This window comes from Sarcophilus harrisii, chromosome 2, assembly GCF_902635505.1.
Source record: "Sarcophilus harrisii chromosome 2, mSarHar1.11, whole genome shotgun sequence".
Taxonomy (NCBI): Eukaryota; Metazoa; Chordata; class Mammalia; order Dasyuromorphia; family Dasyuridae; genus Sarcophilus; species Sarcophilus harrisii.
In genome coordinates, this window is record NC_045427.1 from 350476455 (window position 1) to 350491292 (window position 14838).

Genomic DNA, 14838 nt, shown 5'->3' on the forward strand with positions numbered 1-14838 from the left:
AGGTATTAGTTAATTCCAATTCTAGGTTCCCTTTCAATGACACATTTCATAATCTTAGGTTTACAACCATATCTCTGATTTCTAATGCCTATGTGACAGTAGAGAAGTTACTTAAATTCCCTTCTAGACCTATGTTTCTTTACCTATAAGGAGGCATTGCACAAGGTGATCTCTAAAATCCCCCTTCCAATCTTTAGGGCTATATCTTGTTTCCTAATATGCCATGTAATCAAGGCTCTTGGCTCAAAGCCTAGGTTCTGTTTTAATACTTTGATATTTTCTGTCCAGGGCCACTGTTGGCTTTGTCTTAATAGTGTAGAGGACATGCTGAACCTTTACTCTGGGCCCTAGGCTAGTTTATGAAAATTACAAACAAATATTTTCTAAAATCACAAACATTGGTATGTTTAGACTTACTTGGACCCACAGATAGAACATGTATATCCTTTACACTGTTCCTTGAACTCAGGAACCAAATTGATGTTTTGAGTCTGCTTTTAATAGATTCAGTGGCTAAAATATTGCCTGAAAAAAGATTGTTTTAGCAGTCTTAGGATTCCTAACATGGCTTAGAGCTAAAATTTTTGTATAAAACTTTTGTTCCCCTTGACCCTAATTGCCAATTGGCCTGCCCACTTTGGCAAAATAAGCTTTGCCCTTCAAGAGAATCCTGTGCAAGTGTTCTCACTTCCAACTCCAAACAACTACTCTGCTTCAGCTATAGATCTAGCCTCCAATCTTTAAGGAAAAAAAGAATGAAGGTGGATGGCTAAGTGATATAGTGGATAGAGTGCTGGTGTCTGGAGTCATGAAGATTTATTTTTCTGAGTTAAAATCTGAATTCAGACACAATAGCTGCATGATCCTGGGCAAGTCACTTAATCCTGTTTTGCCTCAGTTTCTCATTTGTAAAATGAACTGGAGAAGGAAATTATAAGCCACTCTAGTATCTTAAACATTTATGGGAAAAATCCAATTGAATGGAATCTTCAGCAACCACCCTTCCAGAGAGGTATTTAGAACTGGCAACCCTTGGATTTAATACCTCTGCAGCTACAGGGACCCAACCTGCCATAGAACTCTTCTCTAAGCTGATTTCAGTTGGGAAACTCCAAATGCCCTGTCAAAGGTTGCTAATAATAAGAGATTTGCCAGTCATTTTTTATCATGCCTTAGGAGTCCCCTATAGAATTGCAGGGGTGGGGGGAGCGGAGAGAGAGAAAGAGATACCTAACAAAATAATCATATGACAAAATAAAAACAAAAACTCAGCACTCTGGAGTTGGATGGCGTGATGCAAAGATCACCCTAGTGAATCCTACAGAACCAGGTTGGCCTCCTACCTACCCAGGAAATTGATTTCTTGTTATTCCCACCAGGTTCGGCAAACACAAACAAATGACTTCTAGTGGACAGCATATTGACTTAGAAAAATGCAAATTAACTCTCTCTTCCCCGAATTGCATTTAGTTGTGTGTTGTATTTATTTAGTTAAACATTTCCCAATTATATTTTAATCTGGTGCAGCTGCACACTGGAGTTTTGCTGCACCAGGGCCTAGACTCACATACTTTTCCCTCCCCTTCCACCCTTTCTTGTACCAGGTTATATTTATGGTGAAAGAGGGTTTTTGTGATTGTTTTAATAGGGGGAATGAGGTGTCAAGTGATTCACTCAGCATCATAAAAATAGTTTGTCACAAATGGACATACATCTAGACCTGCACCCTCAAGTCAGTTCTCAATTCACTAAGTTCCACAAAATCTCCTTGGTGGGAGGAATGCTGCTTTCTAGAGTCTTCTCAACATGAAGCTTTCATTCATTTGTTCTCCCAAGTGGTATATAAGTTCACTGAAGACAGAGTCTTGCTTGTTAAATGTGCATGCACCCAGCATATGATTACAATGCTCAATAGTTTTCCGACCTCATTTTCATCAAAACTTCAATGACAGTTTTCTTGTTCCTTTAAGAGTCAACCAAGCTTCTCCCCTCAACCCCCCTCCCTCTCTCTCCCCAGTAATCAGTACTGAACTCAAAGGCCCAAAACAAGGGAAGGAGGGAAGGAGAAGGGAAGCAAAAGTTTCGCCCTTCCTTGCAAGTTTGGTTAGAAACTTTTTAAAATAAGCAAACTTAAGAGTGTTTCAATTTTGTTATATAAAGGGAGGCTAAAGGAGCAATAACCTCAGGGAGTGGGGAGCCCAAGGGAAAAGGGATGTCTGTGTGAGGCCCTATGGAAAATCAGACTCATTCTGCCTGTCCCCAGAGGATGAAATTAGAATGAATATTGTTAAAAGTTAAGTTGAAAGAATGAAGATAGATTTCTGGTACATAAAAAGAGAAGCAGATATAACAATAAAAGGGCTATCTCTTGAATTAGTAAGCTCTCTGACAGAGGAAGTAGCCATTCAAAGGTCAGGCACTAACTTCATCATGGCCATTTTAAAATGGTTTCTACATTGGGAGGGAAGCCTCATCAGAAGACCTGAGGTTATCACCTAGTAAAATGAAAGAATGGATCTTAAGACTTAACATTTTCTTTTTCTTTTCTTTCTTTCTTTTTTTTTTTTTTTGGGGGGGGGGCTTTTCAAAATACTTTGTTTTATTAAAAAGTTATTCAATTTTTAACAAGCATTTTCATAGGTAAATGGGGCTATGATAACTATTGTAAAATAATGAGCTCAGTTTTATTTAAAAGCAAATGAATTATTGAAATAGTAGAAAGAATTCTACTTATACCCTTCATTATACTCTCGTTGAGTACAAATCCTTGACCTGTTAACACACACTTGTTAGGCACCTTCTAATTGTCAAGTATCCTGCTACTGCCCCAGCTATCTATATATGGAAGAAAAAGTGTAAACAAACAGTCCCTACCTTTAAAAAGCTTAGGTAATTATTGTTGAAACATAAGCTCTACAGCCTATAGGTTTTCCTAATTGAGAAACAGACATTCTCCAAATAGAACTATAGATCAACAGTGGTAAATATTTCAGAACCTGAAATGATTATTTCCAGAGGTGCTTTAAAAAATAAAAGTTTATGAATCTGAGTGAAAATTTGAGCTATTTTTATTTGAATTTTAATAAGATTATTATATAATTAATAAGATTAATAATAATTAAAATTAATAAAATTTAATAAGATAATCGGATAAAATTAGTTTTTTGGAGGACTAGAATGTAACTACAATAAGTCAACAGTATTTCAGGGGTATTTACTCTTTTTGTTATGGCCACATTCAACAGTCTAATGAAACTTATAGGTCATTCATAGAATGTTTTTAAATACATAAAGCAAAATAATCAAGATTACAAAGGAAATTTTTTTTTTTTTAATCTGAAGCTATTTTAAAAAATCATTTTCACTGTGTTTCCTAAGTTTTCTTACTATAAAGAATAAAAAAAGTAAGAAAACAGATCCTTCCTTTCAAGGGGGGACTGGCCACTAAGGGCCATTTTTCAGAGCATTAATAAAAAGCACTGCCTGCTGCCCTCTATAACACTTGGTTGGAGAGTTTGTGAACCTGCTCATGGACCTGATAGGGTTAAATAAAAAACTTTGGCCCCAATTCAGTTTTCTTATCTTTCATAGTTTCCTGTCTCTCTACTGCATCATGAAGAAAAGGCTTTTAAGCTTGCTAGCTGACCAAAACTTATACAGGGGCTGATGGAAAATAGGCACATTAATGCACTGTCTATAGAACTGTGAATTGATCTAGCTGTGTTCAGAAAAATAATTTGGAACCATGCCCCAAAAATAGTCACTAAATTGTACATATCCTTTGACCCAGTGATTCTACTATTAGGTCTATACCCCACACATCAAAGGAAGAAGTATGATCTCTGTATCCAAAAACATTCACAAATCTTTTGTAGCCACGGCAAAGAACTGGAAACTAAAATGGCTGAACATATATTATTCATATAATTGAATGCTGTGCTCTAAGCAGTGATAAAAAATGTCACTTGTGGATATGTAGAAATTATATTCAACTTCCCTCCCACCACTATCTTTTTCTCTCAGTCTGAAAAGCATTTCTTATGTACCCTTAATAATATAAGAGTTTTTTCTTCCATTTCTCTTTACCCTTAAAACCGTCAAAAAAGAAGAGAATCCCACACCCACCTCCTCCAGGCCTTATTTTCTCTGATACTCTCAGAATTTGGGGTTTTGAAAAGACTTATTTCTCATAGACCCTTCCAAATGAACAAATATATTTTCAATATTTCTCTTAGTGCCTGTGTTCCCATTTCAAATTATCATCTCTATTCTATTGTTTAAATTGCTTGGAAATCCTGTTTTATTGAAGGTTCATTTTCCCCCCTATAGAATTATACTTTTTTTTTTTTTCAGGCAGCTCATTCTTGGTTATTAGTCACTTATCTTTCCTTTTGAAATGTGCTATTTAAAGTTCCTCATGTGTTTTTTATAGTCACTAATTTTTTTGTGTGTGTTTTTTTACATAGCACATGAACTTTTTCTTTTTGGCTGCTGATAGGTTTTTTTTTTTTTTTTAATTTACATAAAAGCTCTGAATTTTTGACTATGATGCTCCTGATGGCTATTTTTGGGTTTCCTTTAGGAAATGATTTATGGATTAATTTCTTCTGATCTTTTTGCCCTCTAAGATCTAGTCAGTTATTTATTCTTGAAATTGTTCTGGTTTTGTCATGATTTTCAGATAGTCTGACAATGCTTAGATTATCTCTCCCTGACTGGTTTTCATGGTAAATTCTGGCTATTATATTCCTTACAATTTCCTTTTTTTTCCCCCACTATCTTTTTCAGTATTTTAATGTTTTACGTTGCTCATGGATGGTCTGATTCTAATTTTTAAGAACCTCCTTTCTTAAGTTTCCTACTTAAGAAAAAAAAAACCTTTGGCTCTTGCTATTTTATTCTCCATAATAATTCTATTTCCTATCTTTTCCTCCCCTGATTCTATTACAATTCTTAAGGCCTGTATATTTTCCTGTCCTGTTGTGGGGTTAGTTTTCTGGGTTTACCTTTTTTTTTTTTTTTTTAACATTTCTCAGTCCAAAGATATTTATTAGTATTTGATCATTTCTTTAGTTGGCTCATGCTACCAACTACAATGTCTAATTTGGGGATTTATGTTTGGAGTTCAACACTACTTCCAGATTCTTGGAAAGTGTGGGCAGAGCTTGCTTGGTTCTTAAAGTAATAACTAGAATGAGGTTCCATTAAAAAAAAAAAGAAAAAAGAAAAGCAATATAAGTGATATAACTGACTGCAAATCTATGGCAATTAATGGTTAAGAGTCTGTTAAGTAAATAACAATAAAGACCAATGCTGTGTTTTGCAAAAATAGCAAAAAGTTAAATAAAAATAGGATTAGGTTCCATTTTTGCAGAAAGCTGCTGTGACTTAACTCTCCTCCACCTTAACTATTGACCTAAGGCTTTTTATTGTGGCTGGCTCTCAGAAGTTAACCCAGCTTCTGAGGGTTTTCCTTTGTTTTTGTATGGAGATTGCCCCTAAGCAGAATTCTGCTTGAGGCCTTCCATTGCCTCTGGATTTTCAAGCTACCATACAAGGCTGTTTTTGTGCAGTACTTTCCACCTAACATTGTTAAGTTTTGTTTTTTAAATCCAACCTTGGACTATATTATAATTCTAATACATATATGCATACCCACACATATCATACATGTACAATATATATGTGTGTGTGCGTGAGCGTGCGTGTGTATCCTTTAAAGCAAGACTACATTTTTTCTGCCACAAAACTTTATTTTAAACAAGAAAACACGTAAATAACGATAGAATCAAGGAATAGAAATGCAGGGACCAATTCTGCCACAACCCCACCCAGTCTGTACAAGTCCCAAAGTCAGCTTCCCAGTTGAACAAGTGGACTTAGGGAACCCAGAAACACTTAGAGAACCCAGAAATACTTAGAAAACCAGTGGGAAAGGTGAAGTCCCACAATGGAGGAGGAAACGAGGGTTAGAAGGAACTATTAACTTTCTCTGTCACATCTAAGAAAAAGGGAGTGGGTTTGTGGGGATGCAGGAGAGGTGACAGATTCACATGCTATCTTTTATAAGTGCTTATCTAATAGTGTACTTATCCCACTTTTTCTCTGGGTCATAGGGCTCCCAACGGCTGGCTGGGAAGATATGCTTGTTCTTCTCATACCAGCTTCTCAGCACCACCTTTCCTGCATGTGACTCATCCTTCTCCACTGTGGCATCACTGAGCAGGCGCACATCATCATGGACATCAAAATTAAAGAGTGGGCCACTCTTCCCTCTGGCTTTGGTGACGATGAAATCATAGAAGCTGTGGTGATGAGGTATAATCAGATCCTCTTTGATGTACATCAGTTGTTCCACTCCTGCTGACCTCAGCTCACTAAAGTCTTTTCGCAGGATCTCCAAAGCCTTCTGAAGGAATTGTTGTATGGTGTTCCTTTTCTTCATCTTTACAGTCCTTCGGTGTCCAGAACCATCCCAGTAACTAAAAGTGATTTCAATTTCTTCACTCTTAATCTTCTCCTGCTTGGCCTCCCATTCCTGCCGAAGTTCCTCTCGGAGCCTATTTTCTTCTTCCTCTCGGTCACGATCAGGAAGAAAACTAGTGTCCACATCGGGGTTTTTCCCCAATTTTCTCTTCTTTGCAGGAACTGCTTCTCCACGTAGACTGTTAGCTCTTTGAAGAAAGGAACCTTGTCTATTTTTGTTAGCGTCCATATTGCTTTCCCATTCTACATCTTCCTCATCTGCATCTTCCTCTTCTTCCTCAGCCTCCTCATCATCATCCAAAGTGAAGGACAGATTAGAGATTTTACGCTTCTCTTCCTTTTTGCGCTCCTTTTCTCGAAGTTTCTCAAGCTTTAGCTGAAGTTCTTTAGATTGCTCTTTTTTAGCCAGCTGCTTTTCTCGCTCCTTCACCAGAGCTTCCTGCTTAGCTTTCATATCATTCAGGGTTACAAGACCCACAGTACTGGACTTGAGTTCAGCCTCTACTGCGTCATAATGAGCAGAGAACTTCTTGTCAATGTTGGATTTCATTATGTTCTCCTCCGTGATCCGCTGCTTCATCTGTTCCATTTGCTCCCGCTGCTTCTCCCGTTTTTTCATCAGATGCATGGCGCGGCCCGCCTCACTGGCGGCGCCCTTGTACTGGGCCATGGCGGTAGCGAGTAGCAGCACCCTGGGCCTAGCGATACCCTGGGCCTAGCGACACCTTGGGCCTAGCGACACCTTGGGCCTAGCGATACCCTGGACCCGGCGATACCCTGGACCCGGCGATACCCTGGACCCGGCGATACCCTGGATGCGGCAGCCTGGACGCGGCAGCGATGTGGATGGGGCAGCAACCTGGACGCGGCAGTGACGTAGACGCGGCAGCGATCTGGACGCGGCAGCACCCTCGACGCGGCAGCGACCTGGACCCGGCAGCACCCTCGACGCGGCAGCGACCTCGACCCGGCAGCGACCTGGATACGGCAGCACCGTCGACGCGGCAGCGACCTGGACCCGGCAGCGACCTGGACCCGGCAGCACCCTCGACGCGGCAGCGACCTGGACCCGGCAGCGACCTGGATACGGCAGCGACCTCGACCCGGCAGCGACCTGGACCCGGCAGCGACCTCGACCCGGCAGCGACCTGGACCCGGCAGCGACCTGGATACGGCAGCGACCTCGACCCGGCAGCGACCTGGACCCGGCAGCACCGTCGACGCGGCAGCGACCTGGACGCGGCAGAAGTCTGGAACCGGCAGCACCCTGGATTCGGCAGCACCCTAGAACCGCAGCACCCTGGACCCGGAAGCAGAGGAAAAGATTTGGCGTCTCCTGGCTGCGGCTGAAGAGCACACAATGACGCAGTCGCACTGCTTGCGTCTGCGTCACGTGGGTAGCAACAGGGGTGGGAGTGGGGGCGCTGACGACAACAGGGCAGGGGCGGGGCCGGGGGCGGGGCCAGGGCAGGGGCGGGGCAAGCCACCTGGTCAGGGGCAGTAGCGTTGGCAAGGGTAGCGCTGTTTAGAGATATCGAGTTTTTTCTAAGATCTCACATTCTCCTTTCCTCTTTCAGATAACTATTTATGCAATCTGCTCTTAAAAGAACTTCAAACACTTTCTTTCCCATCACTGGATCTTCCTAAAGAACTGGAGTCAAAAAAGTCCATTTGAGTGTAAAACATATATTGTGAATGAACCACCAGATCCCATCATCATTTGTTTAAGTCTTGAAAAGCTGTTTTATTTATAAATAAGCAAACTCCTTTCTGTTTTTAACCTGGGTGACATGACAGTGATTTTTAGAAGCGTTTTGCCTTTCTCCACTTACCAGCACAACTTCTTTTCCCTGGGGCCAGCTCATTGTTTTGGAGGGGTTTTTTTGGCTTTGTTTTGTGATTGACCTGTAAGATGGGCCACAACATGGCATTTCCACTCTTTCTGTTATTGTTTGCTTGCGTTTTTGTTTTCCTTCTCGGGTTTTTTTCTTTCTTTCTAGATCTAATTTTCCTTATGCAGCAAGATAACTATATAAATATGTTCTCATAGGCGGAGTTCGGATTTGATAATACATTCCATTTGAGGCCGTGGCTCTCCTATATTTTCTTCTCGATTTGACTGCTGTCCCCATTATTTCTAAGTTCCAAGGGTAAAGTATTGAGAGGAAGTTCTTAAGAGTTCTTAGGGAAATGTGTACTTAAGCTTAAAGACCAGATTTAGATTGGGTCAAATTCACAGTGTGTCTTTCTTAGATATGATAGATACTCTTTGATGGGCTCCTTATGAACCCGTATATCTGTCTAATCTGTAGAAATTATAATACAGACTGCTAAAGCACTAGAAAGTTTGGAATTTTCCAAATGCTTCGAATTGTTCAAGTTATTCCTCCTTGGACCTTAAGAGACTTTGGCTGGAATTCTTCAGTAATTCTTTCTCGGGACATGACCTTAAATAGTCATACTTGCTCCAACAATTCAAATGAATCGAGGTCTAACCAAGTTGGTAATTTGCAGATAATATGTGAGGCATGGCCAAATTTCCTCAGCTTATTTTTTTTTTTTTTTCATCATTTCAACTTGTACTATTTTTCTCATTTGACCTAAAACTTATGATTAACAGAGATGATTTCTTCAGTGGCAATGCCAACTCCCATAGTTCTATCATTCTTGACTTGATTTCCATTAAGGAATTGCCGAGTGACATGTCTGATGAAAGTCTAGCTGAAATCTCTAGATTTAGGTAATCTTGACTTAAGATACTAGATCATTCTCTCATCAGATACAAATCCTCACAAGTGACAAATGCACAGAAAGGCCTATTGATCCCAAAAGGAAAGATTTTTGTTTTATGTATCTGGTCATTGAGGGCCCCTTGGGACAAGCTCTGCTCTGTTTGGTATCCCTGCAATTTCTAACCTGCTTGAAAGTTTGTTGAGAAGGAAGAGGTCAGGAGAACAGACGCTTCTTCTGAGGCATTCTTTCAGGACAGCTGGTAACCAATGGGTCCACAGCTGCTGGGTACATGCGGTAAGAATTTGGTGCTTAAGAAAGAGGATGAGCTCCCAAAGAAGCAGATGGTATCATTTATGTTTGATAACTCTGGCATTAGCAAGGCAATTAGGCTCACTGTCTTTGGCCAGTGAGTTATAACTGGACTGACTTTCTCCAAAATTAAGCGGGAGCTAGAGCCCTACCATGCAAGAAAAACTCTGTTTACCCTCCAGTCATCACCAAAAAAACCACCTGCTGGAGAAAGTGCTTAAGACATGGAGACTAGTGGTATACTTTTGTTGAAAAATTGTATTGTCATTTCAGAGTCTGATTCTTTTTGTACAGCAAAATAACGTTTTGGTCATGTATACTTATTGTGTATCTAATTTACATTTTAATATATTTAACATCTACCGGTCATCCTGCCATCTGGGGGAGGGGGTGGGGGGTAAGAGGTGAAAAATTGGAACAAGAGGTTTGGCAATTGTTAATGCTGTAAAGTTACCCATGCATATAACTTGTAAATAAAAGGCTATTAAATTAAAAAAAAAAAAAAAAAGATAAAGAAAAATTGTATTGTCACCTCTCAGACCTGTGAAAGAAAAAGGAATTTGTGACCAAAGAAGAACTAGAGATCATTGTTGATCACAAAATAGAAAATTTTGATTACATCAAGTTAAAAAGGTTTTGTACAAACAAAACTAATGCAGACAAGATTAGAAGGGAAGAAATAAACTGGGAAAACATTTTTACAGTCAAAGGTTCTGATAAAGGCCCCATTTTCAAAATATATAGAGAATTGACTCTATAAGAAATCAAGCCATTCTCCAATTGATAAATGGTCAAAGATATGAACAGACAATTTTCAGATGAAGAAATTGAAACTATTTCTAATCATATGAAAAGATGCTCCAAGTCATTATTGATCAGAGAAATATAAATTAAGACAACTCTGAGATAGCACTACAGACCTCTCAGATTGGCTAAGATGACAGGAAAAGGTAATGTGGAATATTGGAGGGGATGTGGGAAAACTGGAACATTGTTGGTGGATTTGTGAATGAATCAAATCATTCTAGAGAGCAATTTGGAACTATGCTCAAAAAATTATCAAACTATGCATACCCTTTGATCCAGAAGTGTTACTACTGGGCTTATATCCCAAAGAGATCTTAAATTAGGGAAAGGGTCCCACATAGACAAAAAAATGATTATGGCAGCCCTTTTTGTAGCGGCCAGAAACTGGAAACTGAGTGGATGCCCATCAATTGGAAAATGGTTGAATAAATTGTGGAATATGAATGTTATGGAATATTACTGTTCTGTAAGAAATGACCAGCAGGATGAGTTCAGGGAGGCCTAGAGAGCCTTACATGAATTGATGCTAAGTGAAATAAGCAGAACCAGCAGATCATTATACAAGGCAACAAGAAGATTATCTGATGATCAATTCTGATGGACGTGGCCCTCTTCAACAATGAGATGATTCAAACCAGTTCCAATTGTTCAGTAAAGAAGAGAATCAGCTACACCCAGAGAGAGAACTATGGGAAATGAGGATGGACCACAACCTAGCATTTCCACTCTTTCTGTTATTGCTTGCTTGCATTTTTGTTTTCCTTCTCGGGTTTTTTCTTTCTTTCCAATTTTCCTTATGTAGCGAGATAACTATATAAATATGTATACATATATTGGATTTAACACATACTTTAACATATTTAACATGTATTGGACTACCTGACATCTAGGAGAGGGGGCGGGGGAAAGAAGGAAAAAGTTGGAACAGAAGGTTTTGCAAGGATCAATGTTGAAAAATTACCCATGCATATATGTTTTGTAAATAAAAAACTATAATAATAAAAAAAAGAAAAATTAAAATTGTATTGTCTCTATTTCTCATTGTTTCCAGTCCTGTTTATCAGAAAAAGAATGGAAAGGGAGATTTAGAAAAAAATCCACTGCTTCTGCAGAGGGGAGGAGGAGGTACTGCCCATACCACCCTTATCTTGACCTAAATTCAGATTGGTTGTGGATATTGGGGGTAAATATTCACAACGAATGGGGAGGGAAGACAATTTGGGAGTGTGAGTAATCCGGAATAGAACTTTCAATGCTTTAATTAAAAAAAAAAAAAAAAACAATCAAACAAACAAACCCTCTCTCTTTTTTGACTCCAACTAGAGTTGGAGAGGCAGGCAAGAGAAAGACAGATATGAGAAATATTAGAAACCAGAGAAATAAGATATAATCTTGTGATGTGATTGGTGAAGAAAGTGTCTGATCAAGATGTGAAAGAAATATCAGTATAGTTTTTAGCAAAGTTTAAAAGGAAGCTGAATGGAATGGAAGCAGGCAGTTGAGGAGACAATTTTCTGCTAATCTAGAATCTATATAAACCTCATGCTTCTAATTTGCTGTTTCCCCGGAAACCTTTAATAAGTAGATAAGAAACTTGTACTTGCCACATGATTAAAGATGTCTGAATCCTGTAATTCCCATTTGAAAAAGCTGCATCAATTTGTCCTTAGGGCACTCACTGGTCATCTCCATTCATGGCTGACATCAAGACATTAATGAAAATTCTGGGGATAATCATTCATCTGGTTTTAATTCCACCACATATGTGTAACCTCAGCCCCAAAGCTCATTGGCCTGGAATTCTCTTTATTGGTAAGAGATTCAGTGGGCCCGTGTTCTTCATTCTTCTTTGTGTCTTTGAGTCTCTTTGGACTTCAGGCACTTTGGGCTTCCACCTTGGAAAGGGAAGATGAGAGATGTCAATCTTACTTGAGGGTGCTGAAGGAAGAGACTTTAGAACCAAGATCACATTAGAGGAGCCAGCAGTCTCCATGTTCTTCAGCTTGTTATATGAGAGACTTTGGGGAGCTTCCCATAAGTAAGATCTAGGACTCTCTAGGGTGAGCTGAGTTCCCTAGGGTATGATAGGAGAGCTCCTTTGCTCTGTATTGTCTGGTATATATTCTCCTATATATACTTACCCCTGATGTCTGTTTTTGCAATTTGACTTGAACAAATGGGTTTCTTTGCTTCTTCCCTATATGTGTTCCTTGTGTGGAAAGGGAAGCCAAACCTTGGATACAAATCTTAGAGTCATTCTGTTTTCCCCATTAAAGAAACAGCAATCCGAAGTTAGTTTGAATCTGAAAATCATTCATCAACTCGGACTAAAAATAAGAAAGGGACAGATAGCTATAATGCTAGCCTGTAACCTCTGCCTCCAAAGTAGCTAAGCTTCTGCCCTGTGGGCAGAAATTAAACTCTCCCTAGGAGTAGGGTGGGGAAAGAAGTAGCTAAAGACTCCTATTGTGTTTCCTTTCATTGTTGTTGTTAATTGTCCTTCTCAAAGAGGACCAGGGGCGTTTGGAGGGTGATATCTTGACCTGCAAGTGAGGTCAAAGCCTTCAGCTTCTTTCTCTCCTCCACAATCATTCTAAGACTAGTGGTAAAACACAGGTCAAGAAGGGACTAAAGATGAGTGTTTTTTGCCTCCATTCAAGCCCCACGATGATACTCCCATGATAGTCCTCAACACACATGCAACCTATATCTTCTTTTTTCCACAAGAATAGCACAGGAGAGACTTCTTAAACTATGTACTTTATTTAATGGAATAATCTTTTTTCAAAAGGAAGAGTTTAGTTTTGCACGACCTGGTCTTGATTTAAAATAAAACAAAATAAAACATGCTAGCAGCGTATGTTCTTCCTTTCCTACCTATTCATTAACCATATCTGTAATAAATTTGTTAACGTGAAGTTCATTAGTTTATAGTCTGCAGACTCCATTCTCTTTTGGTTTTTCAAAAACCAGGACAAGATTTTGCTTTTGTCTAATACTTTTTTATTCTCTATAATCTTTGAAGGAACTTAGTGTTGCTGTTAGCCAATTCCTTTTTTTTTTTTTTTTCTTTTTCTTTTGTGAGGCAATTGGGGTTAGGTAACTTACCCAGGGTCATACACCTAGGAAGTTAAGTGTCTGATGCCCCATTTGAACTTAGTTCTTCCTGACTCTAGGGCTAGTGCTCTATCCCACTGTGCAACCTAGCTGCCCCTTCACAGTTTGTTTAAATCTAATATTTTAAACTCAGTAAAAACAGCTCATTATCTTTTTTTTTTTTTCCTATTGTCTTGACTCTAACTTCCTTTGTCCTGTTCTCTCTAGCTCGAAGATGTTCTTTCTTGGCAAAAACCAATACAAGTGGAGAAACTGCTTTCTGTTATCACTCTAACCAAATGATAATTTTTTTTTCTTGCAACAATTAAAAGATTTTTTTTTTTCAGTGTTTCTTGCCAGTCTCTGATCTTTTTGAGTTTTAGTACTTCTGAGTTTAGTACACTGTTCTTTATAGTGCCCTACCTATCACACTTTGGTATTCATACTATGTTACTTTGCTTCCTGAAAAGTTAATGTTTTGATGCCTTCAAACAGCTTTCTGATCTGTCTATACACAATACAATTTTAGAAACCATAGTGACACAAATTGATATTTACAGACTCTCCTATGTATCATGTTCTATTTGAGGGATGGATCAAGGAGCATTTTTAGAAGTCTCCTCAGGTGATGAGCCTAGGTCATTATAAATGTGAACCAAACAGTTGTCTCCATTCATGAGTTGGTTGTTTTTATTTCTTTGTTTTTTTTTTTATTTCTGGCCATTGGAGGACAACTTTAGAATTCCTGATTTTGGTTGGTTATAAACCAACCTCTCACACTGATAACTAATAACTTTTGGAATATCTGCATTTCTTTACCAATTGATTGATATATTCTTTCCAGAGGGCAAATCTTCCTTGGAGCAGTCTTTACCTATTTGTTACACAAAAATCAAGTGCATTCATCTACTAGCAACTCTTTTCAGAGATCCAGCAGACTAAATGGTCACTCTGGCTAGAGGTCCATTTTGGTAATTGGTTTAAATGCAAAAAAAAAAAAAAAATAGTTACTTAGCATGTGCTATATTCATACTGTATTACCAGTCCTTCTTTCCATCATTTTTAGTTCTTAATTTTAACCTTAACTTAAATTTAACCTTGTATCTACATCTTGTTACACACCACTTAAATTCTGTCTAGGAAGGGCTTTCAAAGTCACCTAATTCAAACAGTGGCAGACTAATAATCTCTTTTGCTTAATATTTAACATTTGGTTAACTAAATTTTCCATGAAAACTTGCATGGGAACTCAGCTTTTTTTTTTCCCAAAAAAAAACCCTATTTGCTTGAATAGATTAAATTGTCCAGAAAAATTTTTTTCTTGTATTAAGTCTAAATTGGATTCTTTGAAATCTCAACTCATTGAACCTTATTAAATCAATCATTAAGAGCTGATTATGTACAATT

The 14838-nt window shown here is 38.6% G+C and overlaps 1 protein-coding gene and 1 pseudogene across 1 annotated transcript; one reads left to right on the forward strand and one right to left on the reverse strand.

Annotated features, from left to right (window-relative positions):
• Nucleotides 1-5732: 5732 nt before the first annotated feature.
• LOC100932742 (protein FAM50A) lies at nucleotides 5733-7311 on the reverse strand. The gene has a single exon (XM_031953095.1). The coding sequence runs from the start codon at nucleotides 7154-7156 to the stop codon at nucleotides 6074-6076; it is 1083 nt and encodes a 360-aa protein (XP_031808955.1). The 5' UTR covers nucleotides 7157-7311; the 3' UTR covers nucleotides 5733-6073.
• Nucleotides 7312-7846: 535 nt separating this feature from the next.
• Nucleotides 7847-14838, forward strand: part of LOC111720830 — a 35575-nt pseudogene continuing 28583 nt past the window's right edge.

Bases quoted from the DNA above. Each gene is read 5' to 3' on its own strand.
- LOC100932742 (XM_031953095.1), bottom strand. From the start codon at position 7,156: ATGGCCCAGTACAAGGGCGCCGCCAGTGAGGCGGGCCGCGCCATGCAT.